This window comes from Topomyia yanbarensis, chromosome 2 (assembly GCF_030247195.1).
Source record: "Topomyia yanbarensis strain Yona2022 chromosome 2, ASM3024719v1, whole genome shotgun sequence".
Lineage (NCBI taxonomy): Eukaryota > Metazoa > Arthropoda > Insecta > Diptera > Culicidae > Topomyia > Topomyia yanbarensis.
Genome location: NC_080671.1, coordinates 22,523,949 through 22,537,207, shown reverse-complemented (window position 1 = coordinate 22,537,207; position 13,259 = coordinate 22,523,949). Strand labels below are relative to the sequence as shown.

Below are 13,259 nucleotides of genomic sequence, written 5' to 3'. Positions count from 1 at the left end.
GGCAGACAGTGGCGTGGGAATGTTTATTTATTTTCATTTATTTTATTTATTGGTCAATTTATCCGGTCGGCACCAGGATAGAACTCTTTATTTTTGCGCCAACTCGCTCGCTCCGGCAGCAGTAACTGACAGTTAGTTTATTGCGTGCATGGGCACTATGAAGCGAGTGGTATTACTTTTTTGTCAGAACGCCACTCTTTTCGCGTTGCCGAGGTGCGATAAACAATTTATCGAAATGTCGTACTTTTATTGGGGCTGTTCACTTATCGTTAACCATTTTTTTTTGTACTGGGGAGATAGGTAAATCGATGGAAATAGTTACGTTTAACAAAATGTAACGTTTATTTGTATTAATCTAACACTGCACATTTTGAATAGGTATAGACCAACCTTTGACCCTAATCGAAAGTTTATTTCTTGACACTTTTGCCTTTTTCTTTCGTTTCCTTCTTGCCTTTTTTACCCCTTTTTCCAACATTAGGTTTTTCTTTTTTACCAAGACCTCTGCGCACCATCACACCACGCCACCATGCCTAAAAAATCGATGTTGTGGTAGAGAAAAATCACCAAACATTTCAGTCTAATACCTGTATCTTAACGGCATACTTCTGACACATTTTTCTGTGCTCCGCATCCTTGTGGTATTGCATTTCAGTTCTTTCCAAGTGAGCAATATCGGCCGCTCGTTGTTCAAATTCAGCTTGCATTTCATCCCAGCGCTTCTTCCGGGCGCGAGCTTTCTGAGCACGAGACTCCACCTCATCCTTTTCCCTATCGAAACGATCCATCCAATCGCTGATGGCAGTCTGAACGTTGTCCAACTGCTCACTATAGTACTGATCGATCCTCCCTGCAGCATCCAGTGCCAATTCAACTGCCAGCCGTTGCTGCTTCGTCTGCTCTCGGAACTCGGCCGAGCGAATGTTTAGCGAATCAATCTGCTGCTCTTGTCGTGCCAGTTCCCACTTGTTAACCAACCGATTCTTGGCGATTTCCAGTTGTTTCCGTTTCTTGGGAAATTATGGTGATGATTATTGCAGGATTAGTTTTCAAGTTTACAACTTACATAAAATTTATCTTGCAAGTCGTGAAGAGTTCTCCTTAAAGAAGCTAACTCCTCTTCCAATGAATCGATTTCTAACAGCAGGTTGGAATAGTGCAATCTGACGGAGGATCGATGAACGCCGCTGACTGCTTGCTCCTCAGCGTGCGAGATCGATTTCACTGTGAGGAAGTGGAAGTCTTCAAGCAAAGAGATTTTTTGATTCAGGATATCGTCGATGCTGAAGGTGCCAGTTGGATCCAATAGCTCATCGTTGGTTGGGTTCAGATTGATAATTTGCAACTTGGTCAGAGCATGTTCAACTGCTACACACACGAAAGATAGTTCAAGCTGGCCGATGGATTCCATGGTTTGCTGCCGAACATGGCTGCAACGGGCGTAGTTTTGATGACATTCGTAAATGGGTTGCTATGTTTTGGCGTGAACTTAACTCACTGGTGTCTTTGGAAGAATTATTCGTATGAATATTTCCCATAATCATATAAAAAATAAAATTAGGCGTAACTTACTAAACCATTTTCCAAAAATCCCGAAAAAAATATTTTTTGTTGATTTTTGTATACAAAAAATAAAAAAAAAAACATGATAAAATAAGCTAGGGTTACCAACCTTCCTTCTTTTAAAGAACATGTCCTTAATTTCGACTAGTTTGGGAAGCGTCCTTTATTTTACCTCAAATGTCCTTAATTTTAGACTGAAACCTAGACATATTTCAAAAAATTTCAAATCAAGTTAGTTCCGAGAGAATGAAACTTTTCTGTCAGTTACTTACATACCTTTCGTAACTCACAGCCAAGGATGCAAAATGCCTACCTTTTCTACTGCTGTAATATTGTTGCCTACATTGTCCTTTCTCCTACGACGCTGCTGTCGTTCGCTACTGCAGGACGCCCAGCGCTGTACGGCAGCCTGTGTGCAAAGCAGTAACACGACAAAAAATACTGTCCCTATTACCGCCACCATACACGAGCGGTACAGCTTCTCTTCTCTTATTTCACACTTTTTAATATTTTTAATCTATTTAAAATTTTTAATCGCAAACAATGACAATGAATGCGGTTCATTACACCACGATCGGCATCAACGCTTTCGTGTGCGACCCTCTCCCTTTGAATGTGTAAAGAAGAGTGTAAAAAAGCGAGAGGACAAACTTTACTGCTCCACACTCTCACCGAACAGTCGGAGTACAACAGCAAAACAAAAATGTATTTTACTGCTGTACGGAAAAGTGTACTCGGTTTGGCTACCGTTCTGGCTAGAGCAGTAGTGATGCGTCGCTGTAGCGGGCTGTACGGCAAATGTAAATGTACCGCAAAATATGTAGTTTACCGGTACCGTTCGCATCCCTGCTCACAGCAACCAAAACATCTTTTACCATAAAATAAATGAAGTTTGCTTCACTTAAAATTCGGACACATTATTTATTCTAAATAAAGCAGCTCATCTATTGATCGAATTTGGTATGTGGTGAAAGCAAATTTATTGGAAAATACATGTGATTCAGCGGTGAAAGTTTTGCCTCGAAACGTGCAGTCTTTAAAAATTTGTGCAAGATGGAATACGAGAAAGCAAAATTATTCCTACACACTCACTTCGAAAACCCGACACAGACCTGTCAACCTCAAGCGCATTTCGTTCCAACATCGAGCTACTTGTGCAACGTCCTCATTCGTCTTTCTAGTTTTCTTCAATTTCCCTTTGATGAAACTGTTCAACACACGATCGGGGAGCAGAACGAAAAAAAAGGCGAAAGTATACGGTGCCAGAAAACTCCTGGTGAAGAAATTTTTGAAACAAAAATTGGAACGGGGCTTCACAAATTAAAACCAAAGTTTATATGGAGAACTAGGGTGGTTCTACAGGGTCATGAAAATGAAAATGGTCATCTTAAATATTCGCATAAATGGTCATCTTAAACAACATCTTTTAGGTGAACATGGGCATCTTTGATCGAATTTTCCCAAAAAAAAAACTGGGCTTGGAAGCAGAACAAATAAAAGGATGGCAGGGCTTCAGGGTTCCAACTAAATCATTGCGAAGAATTTTTTGAAAAATATTGGAACGGGACTTCACAATTTAGAACCAAAGATTTGTGATTTTTTTTTAAATCAACATCTTTTAGGTCTGGTGGTATCCAACGGGGAAAAACGATCGGAAATGGTGAGTGAAGCTAAGCAATCATGTGAAAAAATTCACCACCCAGAGGCGAGACTCGAACCCGCAACCTTTGAGACTCCGGCCCAATGCACTAACCCTTATGCTATCCCTGGGTATGGTGACATCCCAGAAAGAACATATGATTATCCCACTGGCGACGGTGATAGTACCCTGCCTGCAAAGCGAGGAATCACACACAACGGCAGCTGATCACCCCAACACATTTGGTACGATCACCGTCGCCAGTGGGATAATCATATGTTCTTTCTGGGATGTCACCATACCCAGAGATAGCATAAGGGTTAGTGCATTGGGCCGGAGTCTCAAAGGTTGCGGGTTCGAGTCTCGCCTCTGGGTGGTGAATTTTTTTCACATGATTGCTTAGCTTCACTCACCATTTCCGATCGTTTTTCCCCGTTGGATACCACCAGTCCTAAATAAGGTATTGGCACTTAAGCCAAAAGACCAAAAAAAATTGAATTATTAATCTTTTAGGTGAAAATGGGCATCTTTGATCGAATTTTCCCAACGAAATGGGCTTGAGAGCAGAACAACTAAAAATTCGCAAAACTTTGGTTTTACACTGCGAAGTTCCGTTCCAATTTTTTTTTCAAGAATCTTTTCATATTGATGTAGATGGAATCCTAAAACCCTGCCATCTTTTTATTTGTTCTGCTCCCAAGCCCAGTTTGTTAAAAAAAAATTGGATCAAAGATGCCCATTTTCACCTAAAAATGTTATTTTAAGAAAATTCACGAAACTTTGGTTTTAAACTTTTTTTTTCAAAAATTTCTTCACGATAATTTAGATTGAACCTTAAAGCTCTACCATCTTTTTATTTGCTCTGCTCCCAAGTTCAGTTTGTTGGGATAGTTCGATCAAAGATGCCCATTTTCACCTAAAAGATGTTATTTAAAAAAAATTCACGAAACTTTGGTTTTAAACTGTGAAGATCCGTTCCAATTTTTTTTTTCAAGAATCTTTTTATATTGATGTAGTTGGAATCCTAAATCCCTGCCATTTTTTTATTTGTTCTGCTCCCAAGCTTAATTCGTTGGGAAAATTCGATCAAGGATGCCCATTTTCACCTAAAAGATGTTATTTTTTTAAAATTTCACAAAACTTTAGTTTTAAACTGTGAAGTCCCGTTCCAATTTTTTCAAAAACTTCTTCATGATGATTTAGTTGGAACACTGAATCCCTGCCATCTTTTTATTTGTTCTGCTCCCAAGCCCAGTTCGATGGTTTTTTTGCAATCATAGTGCATTACAATAAACTTTTTGATTTTCGAATCATTTTTTCAAAAATTTCGAAGTCCTTAGAACTAAAAAAAATTCGATTTTCAGCACTTCATATACTCCCCCTTTGGATTTTGTCTTATATTATGAAATCAATATCCAAACGCCACACCCCCTTAATGATGTCCGATTGAGCTAAAAACTTTCCTAGATTACTTTTTCGATGTAGTAAGCATTTTATGTAAGAGTTTATGCGAAAATTTAAGATGACCGTTTTCATTGATATCTACCCTGTAGAACCACCCTAGTTCTTCATACAAACTATGGTTTTAATTTATGAAGCCCCGTTGCAATTTTTTCAAAAATTTCTTCACCAGGGGTTTCCTGGCACCGTAAACTTTCACCATGGTTTTTTTTTCGTTCTGCTCCCAATTTTTTTTTTATTTTGTTTCCCAGTGTAATTGCCAAATACTTTTCAATTTGGCGGATTTGCGGGCATTTGGGTGGATTAATATCCTTGTGGACGAAATCTACTTTATTGTCACGGTACCACTGCCCATCGTTTTTTTCTTGGGGTGAAAAACTTTGTTTTGAATCCGCTGCTGAAAATTTCGTGCAAGATGATCTAAAATTACTCCTTCAAAAATCAAAAAATCAATAAAAAAAATATTGCTAGATGACCAGTTTCTGGACAAAGTTATTGCCGTGAACAATCTTGAATTTGCTGGGCACCTTATACTATAGCCAGATAAAGCTTTTGTCCGGGAGCACGCAGACACGGATTTTCTACATGCATTTGAGTGGGATCAATTTTTGAAGTAGAAACTTCTAACGTTTCAATACAGGGGTCCCGTTTCAAAACTTTAACTAATTGCGTAGAATGAAAAATTAGTGCAAATAACGAAAATAATGAATTTTGTGAAAGTATAGTAATTATCAGCGTCATGATTGGTCCGTACTATTCGACCGAGCGAGCTAGTGTTGTTCGTGCTAACCCATTGTCGTTAGATGAACTGCGACACACGCATAAGGCATGATCAAAAAGAAAAATTCATCGGTTTGCTTTTTGACGCAGTAGCAGCTACAGTACGATTGCAGTTGCTTCTCAAACGCGGATTGGTTAACCAGATCCGTCAATAGGGAAGGTGTGGCACCTAAGAGGCTCAATCAAAGTAAAAGTGAAGTTTTTTTGCCTGTGTTGGGTACATGTTCCTTTGATGAATTTATAAATAGAAGTACTGCGTATCAGTTTCTATCATTCGTCGCTCGCATGTCAAACGAGCATCATGATTAGTCCGTTAACCATGCTCTCATTTGCACTCGTTTGTGTGCTAAGCTTATCACGCACGCGATTAGAAACAAACGATGATTCGCAAAATGAAGGTGGGTTTATATTGAGCACTTGTTAGTCAGCGTTGGAAAAAAAAATAATTTAATATTTTTATGCTTGTATGTGTTTCGAGCTGGTAATTCCCATGTCAAATTGCTTTTGGCAGTTTGTAGGTACTAAGGGTAATGAAACTATTGGCACACACGCTCTGTAGGTATTTCTAAAGCACGGGCGAACTCAACTGTATTTGTGCTTACTTAAAGGCGGGGGTTAGTTGGAGATTTTGGTGGGTGAGAGAGTAATGTTAGTGCAGGGACCATGAATGGTTTTACCTTTCTCATATAGAAAGGTTATGCAATCACTCTGAAAAACGGCAACCTAATCCCGGCCCGGAGGGCCGGGTGTCATATCCCATTCGACTCAGTTCGTCGAGATCGGAAAAAGTCTGTATGTGTGTGTGTATGTATGTATGTGTGTGTGTATGTGTGTGTATGTGTGTGTGTATGTGTGTGTGTATGTATGTGCGTATGTGTCAAATAATGTCACTCATTTTTCTCAGAGATGGCTGGACCGATTTGCCCAAACTTAGTCTCAAATGAAAGGTGCAACCTTCCCATCGGCTGCTATTGAATTTTGGATCGATCGGAATTCTGGTTCCGGAATTACGGGTTTCAGAGTACGGCCACACAGAAATTTCTCATATAAACTATAGGAAAAATTAAAAATAGAATTTTTATTTTTGATGCTAAATGTGTTCAAGGTGCATGAAACGTCGAGATTTGATGCAAACTCGAAAAAAAAATTTGACTACGATTCACTTTTTTGGATTTTGGCATATTTTTGCCTTTCTCATATAGAAAGGTTATGCAATCACTCTGAAAAACGGCAACCTAATCCCGGCCCGGAGGGCCGGGTGTCATATCCCATTCGACTCAGTTCGTCGAGATCGGAAAAAGTCTGTATGTGTGTGTGTATGTATGTATGTGTGTGTATGTGTGTGTGTATGTGTGTGTGTATGTGTGTGTGTGTATGTATGTGCGTATGTGTCAAATAATGTCACTCATTTTTCTCAGAGATGGCTGGACCGATTTGCCCAAACTTAGTCTCAAATGAAAGGTGCAACCTTCCCATCGGCTGCTATTGAATTTTGGATCGATCGGAATTCTGGTTCCGGAATTACGGGTTTCAGAGTACGGCCACACAGAAATTTCTCATATAAACTATAGGAAAAATTAAAAATAGAATTTTTATTTTTGATGCTAAATGTGTTCAAGGTGCATGAAACGTCGAGATTTGATGCAAACTCGAAAAAAAAATTTGACTACGATTCACTTTTTTGGATTTTGGCATATTTTTGCCTTTCTCATATAGAAAGGTTATGCAATCACTCTGAAAAACGGCAACCTAATCCCGGCCCGGAGGGCCGGGTGTCATATCCCATTCGACTCAGTTCGTCGAGATCGGAAAAAGTCTGTATGTGTGTGTGTATGTGTGTGTGTATGTGTGTGTGTATGTGTGTGTGTATGTATGTGCGTATGTGTCAAATAATGTCACTCATTTTTCTCAGAGATGGCTGGACCGATTTGCCCAAACTTAGTCTCAAATGAAAGGTGCAACCTTCCCATCGGCTGCTATTGAATTTTGGATCGATCGGAATTCTGGTTCCGGAATTACGGGTTTCAGAGTACGGCCACACAGAAATTTCTCATATAAACTATAGGAAAAATTAAAAATAGAATTTTTATTTTTGATGCTAAATGTGTTCAAGGTGCATGAAACGTCGAGATTTGATGCAAACTCGAAAAAAAAATTTGACTACGATTCACTTTTTTGGATTTTGGCATATTTTTGCCTTTCTCATATAGAAAGGTTATGCAATCACTCTGAAAAACGGCAACCTAATCCCGGCCCGGAGGGCCGGGTGTCATATCCCATTCGACTCAGTTCGTCGAGATCGGAAAAAGTCTGTATGTGTGTATGTATGTATGTATGTGTGTGTGTATGTGTGTGTATGTGTGTGTGTATGTGTGTGTGTGTGTATGTATGTGCGTATGTGTCAAATAATGTCACTCATTTTTCTCAGAGATGGCTGGACCGATTTGCCCAAACTTAGTCTCAAATGAAAGGTGCAACCTTCCCATCGGCTGCTATTGAATTTTGGATCGATCGGAATTCTGGTTCCGGAATTACGGGTTTCAGAGTACGGCCACACAGAAATTTCTCATATAAACTATAGGAAAAATTAAAAATAGAATTTTTATTTTTGATGCTAAATGTGTTCAAGGTGCATGAAACGTCGAGATTTGATGCAAACTCGAAAAAAAAATTTGACTACGATTCACTTTTTTGGATTTTGGCATATTTTTGCCTTTCTCATATAGAAAGGTTATGCAATCACTCTGAAAAACGGCAACCTAATCCCGGCCCTAATTTTTTTTTCGACTCGTTTAGGGTTTCTGGATTTTAACAGAGGCGTAGTTGATGGTTTACGGAGAGGGGTTACACCCCCCCCCCCTCTACTGTTCGCGCCCCTCCTTTAAAAATCTCCTTAAATCACCCCTCAGACCACCACCCCATCCAGCCCTCATACCCCTCCCTTTCAACCCCGTCATCTTTAAACCACCACTGTATCACAAAGCATAATAATTTAAGCTGGGGAGTCGTTCGTTCATGGGACTTTCGCCCTCTTCACATACCCAGCCCCGCATGACAAAATGAGTTAGCAAGCAGATAACATTGATCTAATGCTGATTAGGCTAATGGAGTATGATATTTTTTTGTTTCAAGTGTTTCACCGTCGACACGTAGCTCATCAAGTTCGTGGCTGGCATGCCATTGTGTATAAGTGCAAAGTGTACTAAGAATGTAATGGACATTTCCACAATTATGTTGAACATAAAAAGCCTCCGTGCCATAGTTTAGAGAAATGAGAAAGGCACAATTGCACCGCTAGGTGGATTAAAACAGGTTTTTATTTGTATCACAGGCTTCCAAATATTTGTTTATTAAACCGATCCAATTGCAAAGAGGATATTCAGCAGCGCGGATTTTAATATAGGAGTTTCAAAGTGGAGCTGGAACAGAGACAATCACATCCCCAGCAGAGCATTTTTAATTTAATATTTCAAACAGTTTCAAACTGTTAAACTGCTGTGCTTCCGTTCTGTTTGTTGTTTCATTTGAAACACATTTAAATCTGTGTTTTGAATAAAGAGTAATCAGCACACTACACTCAGATTCGATGGAGCGGGAAAATAATTACGAGTCAAGTAATGACCGAAGGACACCTGAATGGTTCAATTATAGATTTGTTGTAGTAAATAAAATTACTATTAAAGTAATTATAGTCCTTGCAAATGTCATCCTGGAGAAAATGTTCATTGCGACGGTAATTTTTTCGAATTTGATAAATAACGACTTTTATCAAGTTTGAATCATCTTACATGACTTATTTAGAGTTTCCGATGACAATTTACGGCACAAGTTAGAAGGAAAAAACTTAAGTGTATTCTACTTCATTGCAGTTATGTCTCTGACATTTTTATTCTACCACCTTTTTGTTCTCGTCTTCCATCTAGCTCAACTTTTTACTGATCATATCAAGACGAAGTTTTTCCTACTGAAACACCTGTATTTTCCAAGCAAATCACTGTTAGAACTTTCCAAATCTGACCACTAGTATAGACCATTGCTACAGAATTAATAAAGTGTCCTAATACCTACATTGTAAATAGTGCCGGCTCGTCCATTTTGGTTTGTACGTTTCTTTCATGTACGTAGTGGGAGTTGGTGTAAAAAATTCAAATATCTTCAATAACTTTGACCAGAATGTCTATTTTTACATACAGTCTTGCACAAAATTATGTGGTCTTAACATCACAGCATTTATGTTGAACATTATTTGCACGAAAAGTCACAGTGAAAAAAGTTATATTAAAAAACTAAATTTAAGGGGGTCACCATATAAAACGCTTGATAAATCGATAACCTTTAGTCCTAGAAGTTCAAGTTCTTCAACAAAATTCATCATTAAGAGCATTTCTAAAACTATGTCGACGACACCCACTTTATACTCCGTCAGTATAAAAAGTTGATTTTTTAGTTCGATCATAGTAATCCATGCCTCATTTTAATTTTTTATCAGATTGTGGGGGTATATCAAGGGGTATATTCACACGAATAAATAATTCAAAGATACCCTGTGAATATATTCGATGGTTTCGCCTCTAGGTTCACTTTTTTTTTTTGAGCTTCCGACCACTGTGCAATGGTCGCCCTGAAAAGGGCAGATTCGGTTTTTTTTTCTCGGCTTCGTTTCGCCTGCAAACAAAGAAAAACTTAATTTTTTTTCGGTATTCTTTAGCAACACAGAATGGTATGGATGTTAGGCAACATACCATCCTGGGCAATGATCACGCCGAAGAGAAATTACTTCAATTCTTCGTCATTTTGAATGACCAGCAGCAGCTAACAGGGGAAAATCCGGGTCTGTTTGTTTCCACGGGCTGCCTTTCCTGCCATCTCCAATATTTCGGCGGCGAGACTAGACGGGCTAGACAGATGCTCCGGCGTAGTAGCCCTTTCTCAGCAGAAGGTGGATGCGGTGTACAAGAAACTGGAGACCGGCACAAAACGAGAGGGATTTTGGTTTTCCCTTCACCTTTCCTCCTTTACCGTATCCAGACAGTGAGCGTATGTGTGGTCTAGTTAGTACGAAAGTATAGGGTAGCATATGCGATTGCACAAATCGTGGGTGGCTGTACAATGATAAGCTAATATTGTTACGAGAAAACACTATAGAATGTCACAAGAAAAGAAAATAACGTTTAGGATTAACGCTTTTTCTTCTTTGCGGAACAAGCGTACACCTGGCAATGTCTTTACAATCGCTGGGGAAGGGAAGGAATGTTAGTTCTACATCTACTAGCGAAAGTGCAGGTAACCCATACTACCTTCATAGACGTTTCAGGAACAGGAGTTTGTCTTAGTATGGTAGGTTTGTTATGAGGAGGTCTATATAATGTAATTGTATGACACTAGCAGTACACATTTGGGTACTTATTTCTCAGGTTCGTGGAATCGAATATTGCTTGAGGTGTCAGTATGATGTATGCGCATGGTTGTAGATTTTCGCTCAGCGATATACTGAATATCATATTTTGTTCACTCTAGATAATCCCATGCTGTGTTGAGTTTTTGCACATCATCAAACCTTAATAAAACCTAGAATTTGGTTTTGCTGTAAACTATTGCAGTTTTCTTCCCCTCTTTCCTTGATTATTTAACAGCTTTTTCAGAGGAAAAAAAATATAACTAAAATGATACAGCGAGGAACAATATGAGTGTTATGAATAAATAAATATATTTTGGTCACTAAGTATGGTTCAACGGATATGAAACAGGAACATGGTTAGTCGTACTTTGTGATATAAACACTGGACTATGTAAACTACACTGTTGTTAATGACGTACTTGTTTCGATTTCAAAATCTTCGATTGATCCTTGATAGTGATTGCCATCAGCTCAAACACTTTGCGCGTCATGCATTCACTGACTCACAATCGAATTGTGCCTCGACCGAAACTGCCACAACGCGCCCATTTCAGGGTATGTGTGGTCTAGTCAGCACGAATGTAACACACGAATGATGCCACACTCGCATACGACCCTCGGTTTTGTACTTGTTTCAGTTTGCGTTCGAAGCCAAATGGGCTGGCCAATGAAGGAAATCAGTTAACTTCCATCGTCAAAGAGTAGGAGCTCCGAACAAAAAAAATTGCGGTTTGGTGCATGTAACTAGCGGGAACCAATCAGAAATAAGCTTCAATTAGTTAATTTAAAAACGGGTTTTCCTCCGTGTGTGTCTTGTATGTGTATACTAATTTCGACCCGTCTGAAATTAGAAGAAAAGGATTTTCAAATTTAATTCTTGGTTGATGATTTTATAGCGCTGCAAAGTGCTAATTTGTTTTCCAAAGAAAATTATCTCTGGGTGAGATTTTTTTTCCAATTTGCCCTGTTACTAGCACGGAGCTGTACAAACTAATTATTATAGTCAGTCCACGAAGCCGGTCAAATTCTGCTAATCACTTTCCCTCCCGATGCTGAAATGTTTTCTCCGGCCATCCAACAAGGTTGACTAGTAGAAACCGACTAAAATCACAATTCTTTTTGTTCAAGATTTGCGGCTCGGTGCATGAATTTAGCGTAACCAACCACGGCTTTGGTAGAGTGCTTTAAAATCCGTATTTGTTAGGAAATTTGCGCTTCGACTTCGCCGCATCAGAATCCGACAGCAACTTAGTGACAGGACAAAGCTCCAAAAACAATATTTGTGTTTCTGAGCAAATCCCTGGTCCTGTGTGATGTCTGAGAGAAAGGGTTTTGATAAATGAACTTGAGAATTATGAGAATTAATGAACTCATCTCTCCGGTACTATTTACTTCCATAAAAAAAAACAAAAGATATTTTTAAAGGGATTCGTTCAAGGAATCTAGAATGAATATTATTTTTAGCGGCAGTGCTGGCAACTACCCGCGTTTTTCTGTTAACAACCAAAAATGCATCTTCTCGCAATTCATATATTTTAATTTTGAAAATCATAATGCCATCGTGCTCCTCAGATAATTTTACATAAAACCACTTCAAATCTTCAAATAGTTTGATGCGATTATGAAATATAATATTTATTTTTAATGGCGCACTGGTATAGCGTAGTTGGTAAATCGATTGCCTTGTGCGCAGCTCACTAGGGATCAATTCCCAACCGCACATAGGGTAAGAAATTTTTCCAAAAGAGATTTCTCTAACCCGAAAAGAGGTGAATGACCCTAAATTTAAACCTCTACAATTAAATTTAAAAAATATTTTTAGTGACCAATATTTCTATTTACCCATTTTTATTGGCCAATATTGAGGAAATTTTCTAAAGGTTATAAAAATCGACCCTGATCTGCTAGAGGCAAGCATAAAACGCATTTTATCATTTCTCGTCAACCTCACGATAAATTATATGTGAACTCAGTATGCTCATAAAGGGAGAACACGAAATTATTGCGACACCGAAAATGTCATGCCAATTTTCTTATAATGCTTAAAATCAAACCAAAATTTTAGGGTAGTTTTATACATATATTTACTTCAAAAATCAAAAGAAAAGTTAAACGATAGAGCCTTGAGTGTAAAATTGAACGCATTTTCGCTTGATGCCCTCCATCAAAGTCAGTGTCATCCGGTACCAGTTTCAGTTTTTTTCCATTTTCTTAACATGTCCTTCTCGTCTTTGACTGTCTTCTTGCTCTTCCGAAGTTCCCGCTTCATCATTGCCCAGTACTGCTCCACCGGGCGCAGCTCCGAACAGTTTGGCGGATTCATGTCCTTTGGAACAAAATGGACAGAATTGGCCTCATACCACTCCAGGACACTTTTAGAATAGTGGCATGATGCCAAATCTGGCCAAAATAGCGGAG

At 38.8% G+C, this 13,259-nt stretch overlaps 1 protein-coding gene across 1 annotated transcript; it reads right to left on the bottom strand.

The window, feature by feature from the left end:
- Positions 1-365: 365 nt before the first annotated feature.
- LOC131683458 (dynein regulatory complex protein 9-like) lies at positions 366-1,426 on the bottom strand. Its single transcript, XM_058965467.1, has 3 exons — positions 1,067-1,426; positions 588-1,010; positions 366-533 (listed from the first exon to the last, which is right to left on the bottom strand). Exons 1-3 carry the CDS (start codon positions 1,409-1,411, stop codon positions 411-413), a joined length of 891 nt encoding a protein of 296 aa, XP_058821450.1. The 5' UTR covers positions 1,412-1,426; the 3' UTR covers positions 366-410.
- Positions 1,427-13,259: the final 11,833 nt, after the last annotated feature.